Source organism: Rhincodon typus, chromosome 12 (genome assembly GCF_021869965.1).
Source record: "Rhincodon typus isolate 14 chromosome 12, sRhiTyp1.1, whole genome shotgun sequence".
NCBI classification, from domain to species: Eukaryota; Metazoa; Chordata; class Chondrichthyes; order Orectolobiformes; family Rhincodontidae; genus Rhincodon; species Rhincodon typus.
In genome coordinates, this window is record NC_063343.1 from 12,113,705 (window position 1) to 12,127,636 (window position 13,932).

Consider the following 13,932-nt stretch of genomic DNA (forward strand, 5'->3'; position numbering starts at 1 on the left):
ATGCCAGCTTTCTCTATGTTCAAATCTGAGCTAGGGTGTATGTCATGGAACCTTGAGGTCAGGAGGCTTACCTGATGTTAAGGTCAGTAACTATGAATGAAAGCATATCTTAGCAGATACAGATTTTGTGATTTTTAAGATTTATCTAACAAGACAGAAATGTTGAGCTCAATCCTTTTTAAACCTGGCTGATATGATTCAAGCATTTACAGAACTTCATAAGTGCTTTTGCCAAGGTTCATGCCAGGAAGTCACCAACTGAGCCCCAATATATCAAAGATTGTTTCTGTCATTTCAGTATTAGTGAATGCTTGTTCTTTTTCCTTAGGAATGGCACCAGTATGATTTCGCTCATCATTCCTCCCAAAGACCAGATCTCACGAGTTGCAAAAATGTTGGCGGATGAGTTTGGCACTGCTTCAAACATTAAATCTCGAGTAAACCGTCTGTCTGTGCTGGGGGCCATTACATCTGTGCAGCAGCGTCTTAAACTATACAATAAAGGTCAGTCTGCTTGATATCTACAGTTTCTCTTAAGGTTTAGTGGGTATTTTGTGATGGGCTAACTGTCTTGTGCTAGAAGTTATTTAAACCTTCTGACCTTTGACACAGTGTGCAAAGTGTAACTGGCCTGATCTGTTGATCATGTACTGAGTTTCATTTAATTGGCAAGAGCAATGAAGTTGAAATCAGCATTCCTAACTTGTTCAGTGTTCAGTGAAAGATCCAAGCTAAGACCATGATTTGTTAAAGAATTAAGTTTTAACAGAGGGAGTGAAATCAAGATGATTAAAACCAGCAAGGAAGCAGTGTATGAAAGGGAATGGCGAAAAGCAAATAAGACATTGTTTAGTGGAGAAACCAAAAGTGCTAGACAGGAATGAACTGTGGAGCCCATAAAACACAAGGCTCTAAGAGGCAAGTTGAATCACATGAAAAATAAGTTGGTGGATAAAGTAAATTGACCTATTTTTGTAACACACCCAAACCCCATTGTCATAAATCAGAAGACAAACTGGAGTAATTCTACAACGAACAGTATCAAGATATAGAATCATTGTACGCTGTGGGAAGATTTCTAACTACTCGTAACGATCATGCTGCAATTGCTCATACAGATTGTGTTATTATCAGTTATCCCTGATAATAGTTAAGGGAAAGAAACTATTTTGAGAAAATATTTACTGTTCTCTTAAACTGTTAATGTGATTGCATCTCTTGTGAGTACCTTGCAAATGAGATCTACAAAGCATGAGGCAATATTGTGGTGCCACTAAGATCTTAGTGTGTTCTGTGAAAATTTAATGCCTATACACCAAGCCTGTTTTTAAATGTGATTAAGTGAACATAATGCATACTTGAAATTTTTGTCAATTTGAATGTAGGTAAATGTCCACAGATACGCAGATTCATAATCAAGAGACAAGCTCTTAAATCAGAAGATTTGGTAGAAAATCATGTTGATTTTTTCCTTCCCCCTAAAATGTGAAAGAGAAGTAGCTGATTTAATCTCTAACATGTCTTAGCCCCACAGTTTAATTGTGGCTTTATACCCATGGTTATAAAAACAAACTCAAAGATTCTTGAGATCAACGCACCCCTTTTTGAAAGCAGGAATAGAATTAAATACAATCAAATGAAGGCTGAATTAACATTCTCAACAGAAAAGAAACAGTTACGTGTCATTGGAAGGTAAACTTTGCACTGATTCCCTGTATTTAACATTGCTTAAAAAAATTTTTGACTTGCAAAAGAAGACCTGATGACTGGTGTGGGGGGAAGGAGGGCGAGGGTGTGGCCCTGCACAGGTGAGAAGGGGCTGAGTGTGTGTCAGATCCCTGAGACTGACTGAGCCAGACATACAATCTACCTTCCCCTTCTTCATTTTAAAAAAAAAAGGTCCACCAAGGACGCTGGGAGAGGAAATCCAAGGCTCTCAACTTCAATTTTTGTATAGTTCCAGAGCAAGTGCAACGACCGTGTTATTCAAACCCAGTGATTAACTCGTCCTAATCCCCATTACCTTCCCTTATGACTAGGACTTGGGAGCTCTTGCTCGTGCTCTCTTTTGCTTGCTCATTCCCTGTCCCATGCTCTCACTCGTGCGCTGTCTAATCTCTCTGATTCCTAGCTGAGATGGTTAAAAGGCAAAACGGGCTATGGTAAGTTTATTGATTACTCTTTTTATTGCTTTTGAATTTTAAAAGTTTACTGATGTGTCTTACTGCCCTCTCGTTTTGAAATTTGCTCATCAGCAAACCCCAAATATTTAAAAAAAAATTGAAACTGTCATCTCCCCATGTGAAACTTTTGGACAACTCTGTTATGAGAATGGTTTATATCAGAAAGCTACCGGGATCCAGACACTATCCTGTTCTGGTAACTAGTATAGTTTAATGTGAATGCAGTTTCGGCATTAAAAAAACTCAGTGAACTCAATAAATGATTGACATTTCATTTTCTGCCCACTTGAATAGGGATACATATTCAAAAGTATAACTGCAGGCTCCATTCTGTGGTAATGCCAAACCCAACTGTCATAAATCAGAAGACAAACTACAATGAACAGTATCCAGATATAGAATCATTGTACACTGTGGGAAGATTTCTAACTACTTGTAACAATCATGCTGCAATTGCTCATACAGATTGTGTTATTGTATTTTTAACAAGAATGCAGTATTTAATGCCATTAACAATGATGAATGCTGTTTAGTAGAAAACATGCAAGCATTATTAGGGGTGGGTTTAGGGTTGGGAAAATGTCATCTGCAGCTTTAGGATCTTGCACCGCATAGCAATTCTGTTAACCAGAAACCAGGTTTCTGTTAGGACAGACAGTTACAACCTGATTTGACCCAGCCAGCAATTAAATGGAAAACACTGTGCAGTGTGCAGTCGTGACAGGGTTAGCGACTGACTTATTTTCATTTCTACTTCTAACCTGGTGTAAAGATGGGGAGCTTGTACTTGAGTTAGCAATACTGATCAGGGGTTTAACAGTTGGTAATTTAATGTGTTCTTTGAAAATGAAGCAACTTGTGAGAAACCCAGACTTCACAGCAATCTTACGAGATTATGCGAGAGAGGTTTATTGAGAAATCCATGGCACATAATAAAGTCACAACTTGGCTCCAGGTTCTGATAAATTTAGATTTTCTGTGAGGAATGTTTTTGCTGTTCTGTAAATACTTGGCAGAAGTACTTAATTTTACTTGTGAAACGATGGGCCGCAGGGTGACTTGAGTTCATGAATTAAAATTACAAAGATATTATATTGGCACTGACATTAAAACTGTGTTAGCAGCACCAGATCATCGTTATAGTTATGCTGCTTGAGAGTTGGGCAGTTCAGAGGTTGGAGTCCAATTCCCATTCTTGACGCACACCCTTTAAGTATTGTTTTGCCAATATTATTTACAGTGGTAGTTTCAAGTAGAACAGAATCATTTTGTCAGTATTAGCATTTGAAGATAGACTACAGAACTGTTTTTTGATTTTCTTTTTATTTGAACAATTAAAGATATTACTTGGGTTGGTCTGTTTACTTTAAACATTAATATTAAATTTTGCTCTCCTCTTGTAGTACCACCTAATGGTTTGGTTGTCTACTGTGGAACAATTGTAACAGAAGAAGGCAAAGAAAAGAAAGTTAACATTGATTTTGAGCCCTTCAAACCAATTAACACATCCCTATATCTCTGTGACAATAAATTTCATACAGAGGTAAGTAACCTTTGGTATGTTTACCTTGTGGTGCCAGTTCTCATATATTTGCAATTTGCTACTGTTTATTTTTTAAGCTATCGCCAGTAGCCTAGTGCAAAAGGCAACACATAGCTAAGCTGTACAGACCAGAGGATCTCTGGTTTGATTCCTAGTTTGTCCCCGAATTAGATGCTCTAGCAAGTGGGTTGCTCCAGCAAGGCTTGATTCAGGGCTAAAAAGGGCCATTTAGCCCAAGTACCTCGTCTCCCTCTTCCTCATTTCAGTTGGTTGATTTTCACCTCGTTTACCTGATTGTTCGGTTGCTTCATCCCCACTTCAGCTATTTGTGGAGTTTCTCTTGCCAGGGAATTCCTAGATTTTCAGTAAAGTAAGTAGCCTGTGCCCTTTTCTTCCTTTGGTAGAAAGAAACAATTACTTTTACATCACAACTTTCACAATGTTAGACTCCCTCAAGTAATTTGCAGGCATTGAAACCAGTTTAAAGTGACTTAACTATTGTATTGTAAGAAAAGTAACAGCCTATTTGCACACAATCTAACAAACAACCAAGTGATGGTGACACTTTTAGCTGTGAACAAAATGCTATCCAAAGAAGCTTGGGGGTTTAGGTGCATAGACCTTTAAAATGCCATGAACAGGTGCAGAAAATAATCAAGAAAACTAATGGAATGCTGGCCTTGAAATCTGGAGGACTGGGGTACGAGTATGCAGAAGTTATGCTGCAGTTATACAAATCTCTGATTAGACCCCACTTGGAGTACTGAGAGAAGATCTAGGCACCACACCTTAGGAAGGATGGATTGGTCTTGGAGGGAATACAGTGTAGGTGTACAAGAATGATCAGGGATAAGTTATGAGGAGAGGTTACGCAAATTAGGCCTGTTTTCTCTCGAATTTTGAAGGTTAAGGAAGATCTGATCAAAATTTTCAAGATATTAACAGGAAAAGACAGAGAAATAATGATAAACTATTTCCGTTGGTTGTGACCTCTAGAACTACGGGGCATAGTCTGAGAATTAGGGCCAGATCGTTGAGGAAAGATGTTAGGAAGCACTTCTACACACAAAGGGTGGTAGATGTTTAGAACACTCTTCCACGAACAGCAATTGATGTAGGATCAGTTGTTCATTTTAAATCTGAGCTCGATGCATTTTTGCCAAGCAACTGTAGAAAGGGATATGGGCCAAAGACAGTTAGGCTACAGGTCAGCCAAGATCTTATTGAATACTGGAGTTCCTGTGTTCCTTTATGTAGTGTAGGTTTCTAAGGGAGTGCTCCAGCTTTTGCAATAATTTTTCTATGGTCAGTTGAGAGGGCTGACAAGTTCACTGTCTGATGTGTCAGCTGAAAGAACGCACCTCCGATAATGCAACATTCATTCAGTACTGTACTGGGTGTGTAGACTAGGTTTTGTGCAATTTTGCTAAATGGGATTTGAACAGTTCTGCCAGACTGCTGAGTGACAGGTGACACCACTTGTTAGCTGAGACCCGAGTACTCAGACCTGGGGCAGCTTGTCTTTTTCACTTCAGCAGACTTTCTGGCCCTGGATGAGTAAGTTATTCATAATCATTTGGGCTTTGAGCTTGTCCAGTGGATGCTGAATGTTGTAATTGCTTTCATGGACTTGTACTTCTCTTGAAAGGCTCTTACTGCGCTATTGTCTGACGACAGCAAATTTGGGTTTATCGTAATTGATGGTACTGGAGCTTTGTTCGGTACGCTCCAGGGAAACACACGGGAGGTACTACACAAGTTCACTGTGGATCTACCAAAGAAGCACGGTAAGGAGGCAGTGATGATACCTAAAGGATCTAGCATCAGATAGAGAGCAGCTGAATGACTCTCAGTACTTTTGTGTCTCTTGTGCATTTTAAGTTAACTGAATTGTTTCCATTGCCACCATTTCAGTACTGACCCCAGTGGCATTTGAATTTAACCGAGTACTGTAACCAGAGGTATATTCTGCTGTAGTGAACACGTATCTGGACTAGACCATTGAACAGTAAAGTGCTGTTTGACCTTCTAGCCTCCTCTGCCAATCAATATGATCATGGCTGATCATTGAGCAGAATGGCCTAATCCCTTCCTCCCCTGCATCCCTTGCCCTGATGGAATGCATCCCAGGGTACTAAAAGAGATGGCGGGAGAAATAGCAGGTGCACTGGCGGTAATTTTCCAAAATTCGCTGGACTCTGGGGCAGTCCCAGCAGATTGGAAAACAGCAAATGTGACGCCACTGTTTAAAAAGGGAAGTAGACAAAAGATGGGGAATTATAGACCGGTTAGCTTAACCTCGGTAGTGGGGAAGATGCTTGAGTCTATTATCAAGGAAGAAATAGCAAGGCATCTTGATAGAAATTGTCCTGTTGGGCAGACGCAGCATGGGTTCATGAAGGGCAGGTCATGCTTGACAAATCTTTTGGAATTCTATGAAGACATTACGAGCAAGGTGGACAATGGGGACCCAGTGGATGTGGTGTACCTAGATTTCCAAAAGGCCTTTGACAAGGTGCCGCACAAGAGGCTACTGCATAAGATAAGGATGTGTGTAATTAAGGGTAAAGTATTAGCATGGATAGAGGATTGGTTGACTAACAGGAAGCAAAGAGTGGGGATAAATGAGTGCTATTCTAGCTGGCAGTCAGTGACTAGTGGTGTGCCTCAGGGATCGGTGTTGGGACCGCAATTATTTACAATTTATATAGATGATTTGGAGTTGGGGACCACGTGTAGGGTGTCAAAGTTTGCAGATGACACTAAGATGAGTGGCAGAGCAAAGTGTGCAGAGGACTGTGAAACTTTGCAGAGGAACGTAGATACATTGAGTGAGTGGGCAATGGTCTGGCAGATGGAATACAATGTAAATAAATGTGAAGTCATACATTTTGGTAGGAGTAATAGTAAAAAGGATTATTACTTGAATGGTAAAAAGTTGCAGCATGCTGCTATGCAGAGGGACCTGGGTAGGTAGGTCTGCAGGTACAACAAGTAATTAGGAAGGCAAATGGAATTTTGTCCTTCATTGCTAAAGGGATTGAAATAAAAAGCAGAGAGGTTATGTTGCAGCTGTACAAGGTGCTGGTGAGCCCACACCTGGAGTACTGTGTGCAGTTTTGGTCTCCTTACTTGAGAAAGGATGTACTGGCACTGGAGGGGGTGCAAAGGAGGTTCACTAGGTTGATTCCGGAGTTGAGGGGGTTGGCTTATGAGGAGAGACTGAGTAGATTGGGATTATATTCATTGGAATTCAGAAGATTGAGGGGGGATCTTATAGAAACATATAAAATTATGAAGGGAATAGATAAGATAGAAGTAGAGAGGATGTTTCCACTGGCAGGTGAAACTAGGAGAAGAGGGCATAGCCTCAAGATTAGACGGAGCAGATTTAGGACTGAACTGAGAAGGAATTTCTTCACCCAGAGGGTTGTTAATCTGTGGAATTCCTTGCCCAGTGAAGTAGTTGACGCTACTTCAGTAAATGTTTTTAAAAAAAGGTAGATTTTTTTTGAACAATATTAAGGGATACGGTGAGAACGCGGGTAAGTGCATCTGAGTCCATAAAAGGATCAACCATGATCTTATTGAATGGCGGAGCAGGCTCGAAGGGCCAGACGGCCTACTCCTGCTCCTAGTTCTTATGTTCTTATGTTCTTGATCCATTTAGCCAGAAGAACTATGTCTAATTCCTTCTTGAAAACACAATGTTTTGGCCTTCACCACTTTTTTTGATAGTGAATTTTATAGCTCACCACTCTCTGGTGACAAGAAATTTCTCCTCATCTCCGTCCTAAAAGGTTTACCTCCAATTCTTTACATGTGACCTCTAGTTCTGGCATCCCCCACCATAGGAAACATGCTCCCAGCAACTAACCTGTCTAGTCCTATTAGAATTTTATAATTTTCTATAAGATCCATCCTCATTCTTCTAAACTGCAGTGAATACAATCCTAATTGACTGAATTCCTCCTCATACGTTGGACTTGCTATCCCTGGAATCAATTCAATAACCCTTTGCTGCACTACCTTTATAGCAAGAACATCCCTCCTCAGAAAATGCAAAAGTGCACGCAGTATTCCACACGTGGCCTCACCAATGCCCCATATAATTGCAGCAAGACATCCTTGTGCCTGTACTTGAATCCTGTTGCTATGAAGGCCAATGTTCAGTTTGTCGCCTTTATTGCTTGCTGCACCTGCAACCTTGCTTTCAAAGACTGGTGCACGAGAGCACCCAGGTCTCTTTGAACATTCTCCTCTCTCAATTTACAGCCAGTGGAATATTAATCTGTCTTTCTAATTTTGCTACCTGAATGGATAACCTCAATTTAGCTGCATTTTACTGCATCTGCCGTGTCTTTGCCCACTCATTCAGCCTGTCCAAATTATATTGCAACATTTTGTATCCTCCTCACAGCTCACCCTTCCATCCAGCTTTGTGTCATCTGCAAATTTTGAGATATTACATTTAGTTCCCTCATCTTCATTAAGGTCTGTTGTGAATAGCTGGGATCCTAGAACTGATGCCTGCAGTACCACTAGTCACTGGCTGCCATTCAAATAATGATCCTAATGTTTCTTCCTGTCTGCTAACCAATTTTCTATCCATCTCAATGCACTACCCCCAACCCCATGTGCTTTAATTTTACACATTAACCTGTTATATCAGACTTTGTTGAAAGCCTTCCGTATAAACTACATCCACTTGCTCCCCCCCGATTTGAATGTACTAGTTACATCCTTGAAGAATTTGTTAAGCATGATTTTCCCCCCTTTTTTTAGTAAATCCATGTGACTGTGTCTGATTCTACCACTATTTTCTAAGTGATGTGCTATAAAATCCTTGCTAATAGACTCTAGTATCTTCCCCACTACCAATGTCAGACTCACTGGTCAATAATTCCCTGTTTTCGCTCTGCCTCCCTTTTTTAAATAGTTGGGTTATATTAGCTACCCTTCAGTCTGTAAGAACTGTTCCAGAGTTGAAAGGTGACCACCAATGCAACCACTATTTCTAGGGCCACTCCTAAGTACTCTGGAATGTAGATTATCAGGCCATGGGGATTTATCAGCCTTCAATCCCATCAGTTTCTCCATCACCACTTCTCTGCTAATACAGATTTGCTACAGTTCCTTCCTCTCACTAAACTCAGTATTCTCCATAATTTCTGGTATGTTATTTGTATCCTCCTTTGTGACGACCCAAGCAAGGTATGAGTTTAGTTTGACGCCCTGTTTTTGTTCCTCATTATAAATTCCCCAGTTTCTGACTGAAAGGGACGTACATCAGCTTTCACCAATCTTTTTCTCATCCCATTTCTAACTTTCACAGTCAACTGTTCTGTTCCTGTAAACTTAGCTCTGATACCCTATTTTGCCCTTCTTAATCAATCCTTTGTTGACTTCTAAACTGTTCTCAATCCTCAGGTCTTTTGTTTTTTCTTGCCAATTTTTATGCCTGTTCTTGCATCCCTTGTAAGCCATAGTTTGGCACTGTCCTCTTCACGCTCTTGCATCAGACAGGAATAAACAATTCTTGTAGTTAACCCATTTGCTTTTTGAATGCTTGCCATTGCCTATCCACTGTCATTCCTTTCAGTAACATTTTCTAATCAATCGTAGCCAACTCTCACGTCATTACCATTGTAGTTTCCCAAAAGATTCAGGACAGTAGTCTTGGAGACAACTACCATACACTTTGTCTTGATGATGAATTCTATTATGTTATGGTTGCTTATCCCCAAGGTATCTTACAACTACATTACGAATTATTCCTTTGTCATTGCAAAATACCATAAGATGGCCTGTTGTCTTGTTATTACCTCAATGGCTAATCTGGCCTAACAGTCTAGGGATCATAAAATATGGTCGTATCAGCCATTGAGCCCATCAGCTGTGCCCTGCCGTTAGTTCATGGCTGATATGCTTTTCAACCCTATTCTCCCGCCTTCTCCATGTAACCCTTGATTCCCTTCCTAGTCAAGAACCTATCTATTTCTGTCTTAAGTGCACTCAATGACTTGGCCATTGCAGCCCTCTGGGGCAATGAGTTCCACAGATTCACCATTCTCTGACTAAGAAATTCCTCCTCATCTCAGTTCCAAAGAATCTACCTTTCACTCTGAGGCTGTGCCCACCGTAGCTGGTGGAATTTAAATTCAATAAATAAATCTGGAATTATAAATTTAGTCTTGATAATGGTGACTGTGACCTGACAACCATCATCAATTGTCATAAAATCCAATCTGATTCCTTAATGTCCATGAGGAAAAGAAATTTCCTGTCCTAATCTGGTCTGACTTGCTGTCCTTATCTGGTCAGCCTTGCATGTCACTCCATACCCACAGCAATGTAATGACTCTTAACAGCCCTCTGAAATGGCTGAGCAAGCCCCTCAGTTCAGAGGAAATTAGGAATCAGCAACAAACGCTGGCTTTGCCAGTAATGACCACATTCTAGAGAAAGGGTGAAGCAATGCAGCCAAACCCAAGCCCCATCTCCCGTTGGCTTGCATTCAGTTTGCAACTGAAGTCATTAGGTGAAGATCAGAAGAATTTTCCCTCACTCAGTTTATCTGAGATTTCTGATATCAAAATGAAGCAACTTTATTTCAGATTAGCTAACCTAATACAACAGGACCAAAGCTTGAATGAACAATACTTTCTGCATAGTGTGTTGTTTGTTAAACTGGTTAATGTATCTGAAACTATCATTGAGTATTCATTAAGTCGCTTTATAGAAGGTCCAAATAGGTGGAACTGGTTTAATTCTGAGGAAGGGTCCTCGACCCGAAACACTAATTCTGATTTCTGTCCACAGATGCTGCCAGGCTTACTGAACTTTTCCAGGAATTTCTGTTTTTGTTTCTGATTTAGAGCATCCACGTTTTTTTTTTTGGTTTGAACTGATTTAATTCTTTCTTAGCTCCATAATCACGGACATTTACTGTTTCTGTACTTTGCCTGACATCTGTGTGTCAATACACGGCTTGGTATTGTAAGTTGAATGTATTGATACAAAACCATTTCTTTTGTTTGTTTGTTCATTTTGTAATAGGGGAAGATCAGTTGTTTTACATGAGACCCAACAGCCAGTTCACAAAGCCCGGGGATTTACTCCTTTTTTTTTATTACAGCTGGTTTGTTAGTGGGAACTTTGTGGTTTGAAAAGGGCCGTTTTTAGCCCATATATATTTTAAATGAAAGTACCAAGATGGATTGCTTTTGGTACGTACTGTGAAGTGCCAGACAATGAATGGGAACTGGGCTTTTAGAACTACATTGTGTTTCTAAAAAAAAAATGCTGCGAAGGTAAAATCTTTAGGCACTGCAGTTAGGGGTTTTGCTGAGAATTTGTGCCTTTATGTCCGTATTTATATAGAGAAACAGATTGACATCCAGTTGTCTTTTGTTATTGCTTTGCTTCTATTTTAATGTAATGCCAGCAATGCAAGAAATTATTTTTTAAATGTTCTTAGGAAATAAAGGGAAAGATTTATTCAGTTAACTTTCATGATTAGAGGTGTGCAGAAGATGCATGGTTACTGGTTTGGGGTGAATGTTAGGTGAGGGTTGGTCTAACTCAGTTTCTGTGTTTATGGAGCAGGGAGTTAACTACCTGGCACTTTGCAAGGTACTGTGTATAGATATTCCACCTACTTCACTTAGAACTGGAGAAATTCTGGCTGCCAATTTGCAAAGATAGCTCGCTGAGTACGCCCAGATTCACAGGCAAGCAGCAAATGATGTTTCATTGTTGTCAGTTGGTCTGAATGATGTGCATTCACACCTTTGTAACTATACACTCACATATTATAGTGAGTTCTGCTAATGTCTATGACGCTTGCTCAGAGCCACTATTATCTGCTGTTTGCCTAGGAAAGACTGAACTCAAAAGATTATCGGTGTTTACTGACCAACTAATGTGCTCTTGGGTGAGGCAGACAAATGCATTCTACTTGGGCTCAAGTTAGCTTCAACTTGACCTGCTTGACGCTAAAAGATTGTAAATAGGCCAGCAATGGTGGTTAAGTTTACAACTTGGTTTCTAGATTCAGCAATTCTATGTTCCTGCATATTTTCCAGTCAACTTGCTTGTTAGATAATGGCCACTGAATGTTGTTTTTTCTCTCTCTTCGCACCCCCCCCCCAATTTGCCGTAATGTTTAGGCTGTTCTTGGTTGAACAAGCAGCAGTATTACTATCGGTATTCTGTGAAGAGATTAATTGGTTGAATTGCAAGAGTATGCTGTGCACTGGATATTTGGGAAACTTTAAGCCTTGATGCTGCCAGGTTTCTGGACTTGAGTAAAATGGGTGTAGTGTATATGATCTCTATACAAGGTCAACAGAAATTACTTCTGTCAATTTCTCAATTTCTCAATTTGGTGTGGAGACAGTTGGTCACTGTGCACATTAGATACTCACCTGGCTAAGTAAATCGATGACACTTTATTACGAAAGAGTAGGAAGGAGAAACTGAGAAATTATAGGTGTTTTGGAGCTGGTCATTGAAAACCAGCATGGATTTGTGAAGGGAATGTCTAATAAACAAAACTGAATTTCTTGAAGGTAAGAAATATGGCAGATAAAGGATTGACGATTAATGATGTGCCTTTCAGAAGGCATTCAAGAGGATTCCACAAATGTGAATGCAAAAACAATGCAAATGCTATTGGAGGCAACCTGTTGGCTTGGATTGGGAATTTGTTAGGAAGGATGCAAAAATTCAGGATCGTTGATTATACTCATTGGTAGGATGTAACTAGTGGTGAATGGTATATATGTTTGTTAGATGATTTAGATGAGAGCTGGATGTTGTCATTGAGTGGACAGAATTGCGTTAGAAATGTTAGGTCATCTGTTTTTCAATTCAAGACTAGAATATTTTCTAAATGAGAAGAAGTGGGAACTGGTAGTGATTTGAAAGGTTCAGGAATACAAGTACAGAGCTCACTAAAAGCTCATGGAAGGGTAGGTATAATAATGGATTTTTGTTATTTTGAGGTTTGCAAATCAAAGCAGAAGAAATAATTGTTCAGACCTTTGGTTAGGCCTCGTCTGGAGCACTGTTCCTTTCTGGGCATCACATCTTAAGAACAATAGCCCAGATCTTACGGTCAGTTGTCTAGCAGCGATGATGACTGCTGACTGGGCTGAGAAATTCATGCTAATTGGGTAAATTGTCTGCAGTGGGAATTTCAACTGCTTGCTGCAGCATGGTCTACCAATGAGAGTATTTGCAGTGAGGCCTGCAAACCAAACACACTGAAGTGTGAGAGAGATAGTAGGAACTGCAGATGCTGGAGAATCCGAGACAACAAGGTGCAGGGCTGGATGAACACAGCAGGCCAAGCAGCATCTTAGGAGCAGAGAGGCTGACGTTTCGGGCCTAGACCCTATGATGCTGCTTGGCCTGCTGTGTTCATTCAGCCCTGCACACTGAAGTGTGAACCCTTTTTTAACTAAACTTTTCACATACAAACTGTTTTCATTTAAAGTTTTCACAAATAACAACAGAGAACAAAGATTTTTTTTATTATTAACTAATTTCTGTAAATAAAACTTTAAAAGCACCTCACAAATTTAAACAACTAAAATTAATTACTTATCAACCATTCACCTTGATTCCCTACCAATTTGTGCATTAATTTATATCCAAACCGTATTGTTAAACAGAGAGCTGAACTTGTGGCTATGTCCGTGTGCAGTCTCTGCACCTGCTGATACTGACTGTAAATAAATCAGTGTTAAATCCAGTGCTAGTTGTGGGCAATGAGTCAAAAATGAAGTACAGTTCCCTGCCACTCAGATGTGGCTCTCTGAGACCGTCATTGGAGGTTTCTCTTCGGCCACTGAGATGCATTGTGACTTCAGTTTTTGACACACATGACTTCTGGATGTTGTGGCACTATTCCAACTTTCATTAGCGGCAAATACTTCCTCTTTAGCTGCTCTCAGGATCCTATTCTTCAGGCTGTTACGTTGGCTTTGGATGGACATCCAGCACAGATTCATAGAAATAAACATATTCAATAAGTAAGGACCTAAATATAGTGGAAAGGGTCAGTGGAGAGAAATTATTTCCGCTGGTGGTGGAGTCTAGATTAAAGGAGTGCAACCTTCGAATCATAGGTATTTTTAATCAATCTGTGCAGACAGGTTTCAACATGTGTAGAGCAGGTGGGGCATGAACTCAAACAAA

The 13,932-nt window shown here is 40.1% G+C and overlaps 2 protein-coding genes across 4 annotated transcripts in view; both read left to right on the forward strand.

Annotated features, from left to right (window-relative positions):
* LOC109912174 (serine/threonine-protein kinase 32B-like) overlaps positions 1 to 13,932 on the forward strand; it is an 860,354-nt gene that overhangs the window by 426,644 nt on the left and 419,778 nt on the right. The gene's annotated exons all lie outside the window — the stretch shown is intronic.
* The window catches only part of LOC109911296 (eukaryotic peptide chain release factor subunit 1), a 59,454-nt gene that overhangs the window by 26,452 nt on the left and 19,070 nt on the right, over positions 1 to 13,932 (forward strand). For all 3 annotated transcript variants that reach the window (XM_048603660.1, XM_020510586.2, XM_048603662.1), the window contains 3 exons: positions 329 to 504; positions 3,587 to 3,726; positions 5,375 to 5,513. In XM_048603660.1, the coding sequence (XP_048459617.1) occupies positions 329 to 504; positions 3,587 to 3,726; positions 5,375 to 5,513 (455 nt within the window). The remainder of the gene's footprint in view (positions 1 to 328; positions 505 to 3,586; positions 3,727 to 5,374; positions 5,514 to 13,932) is intronic.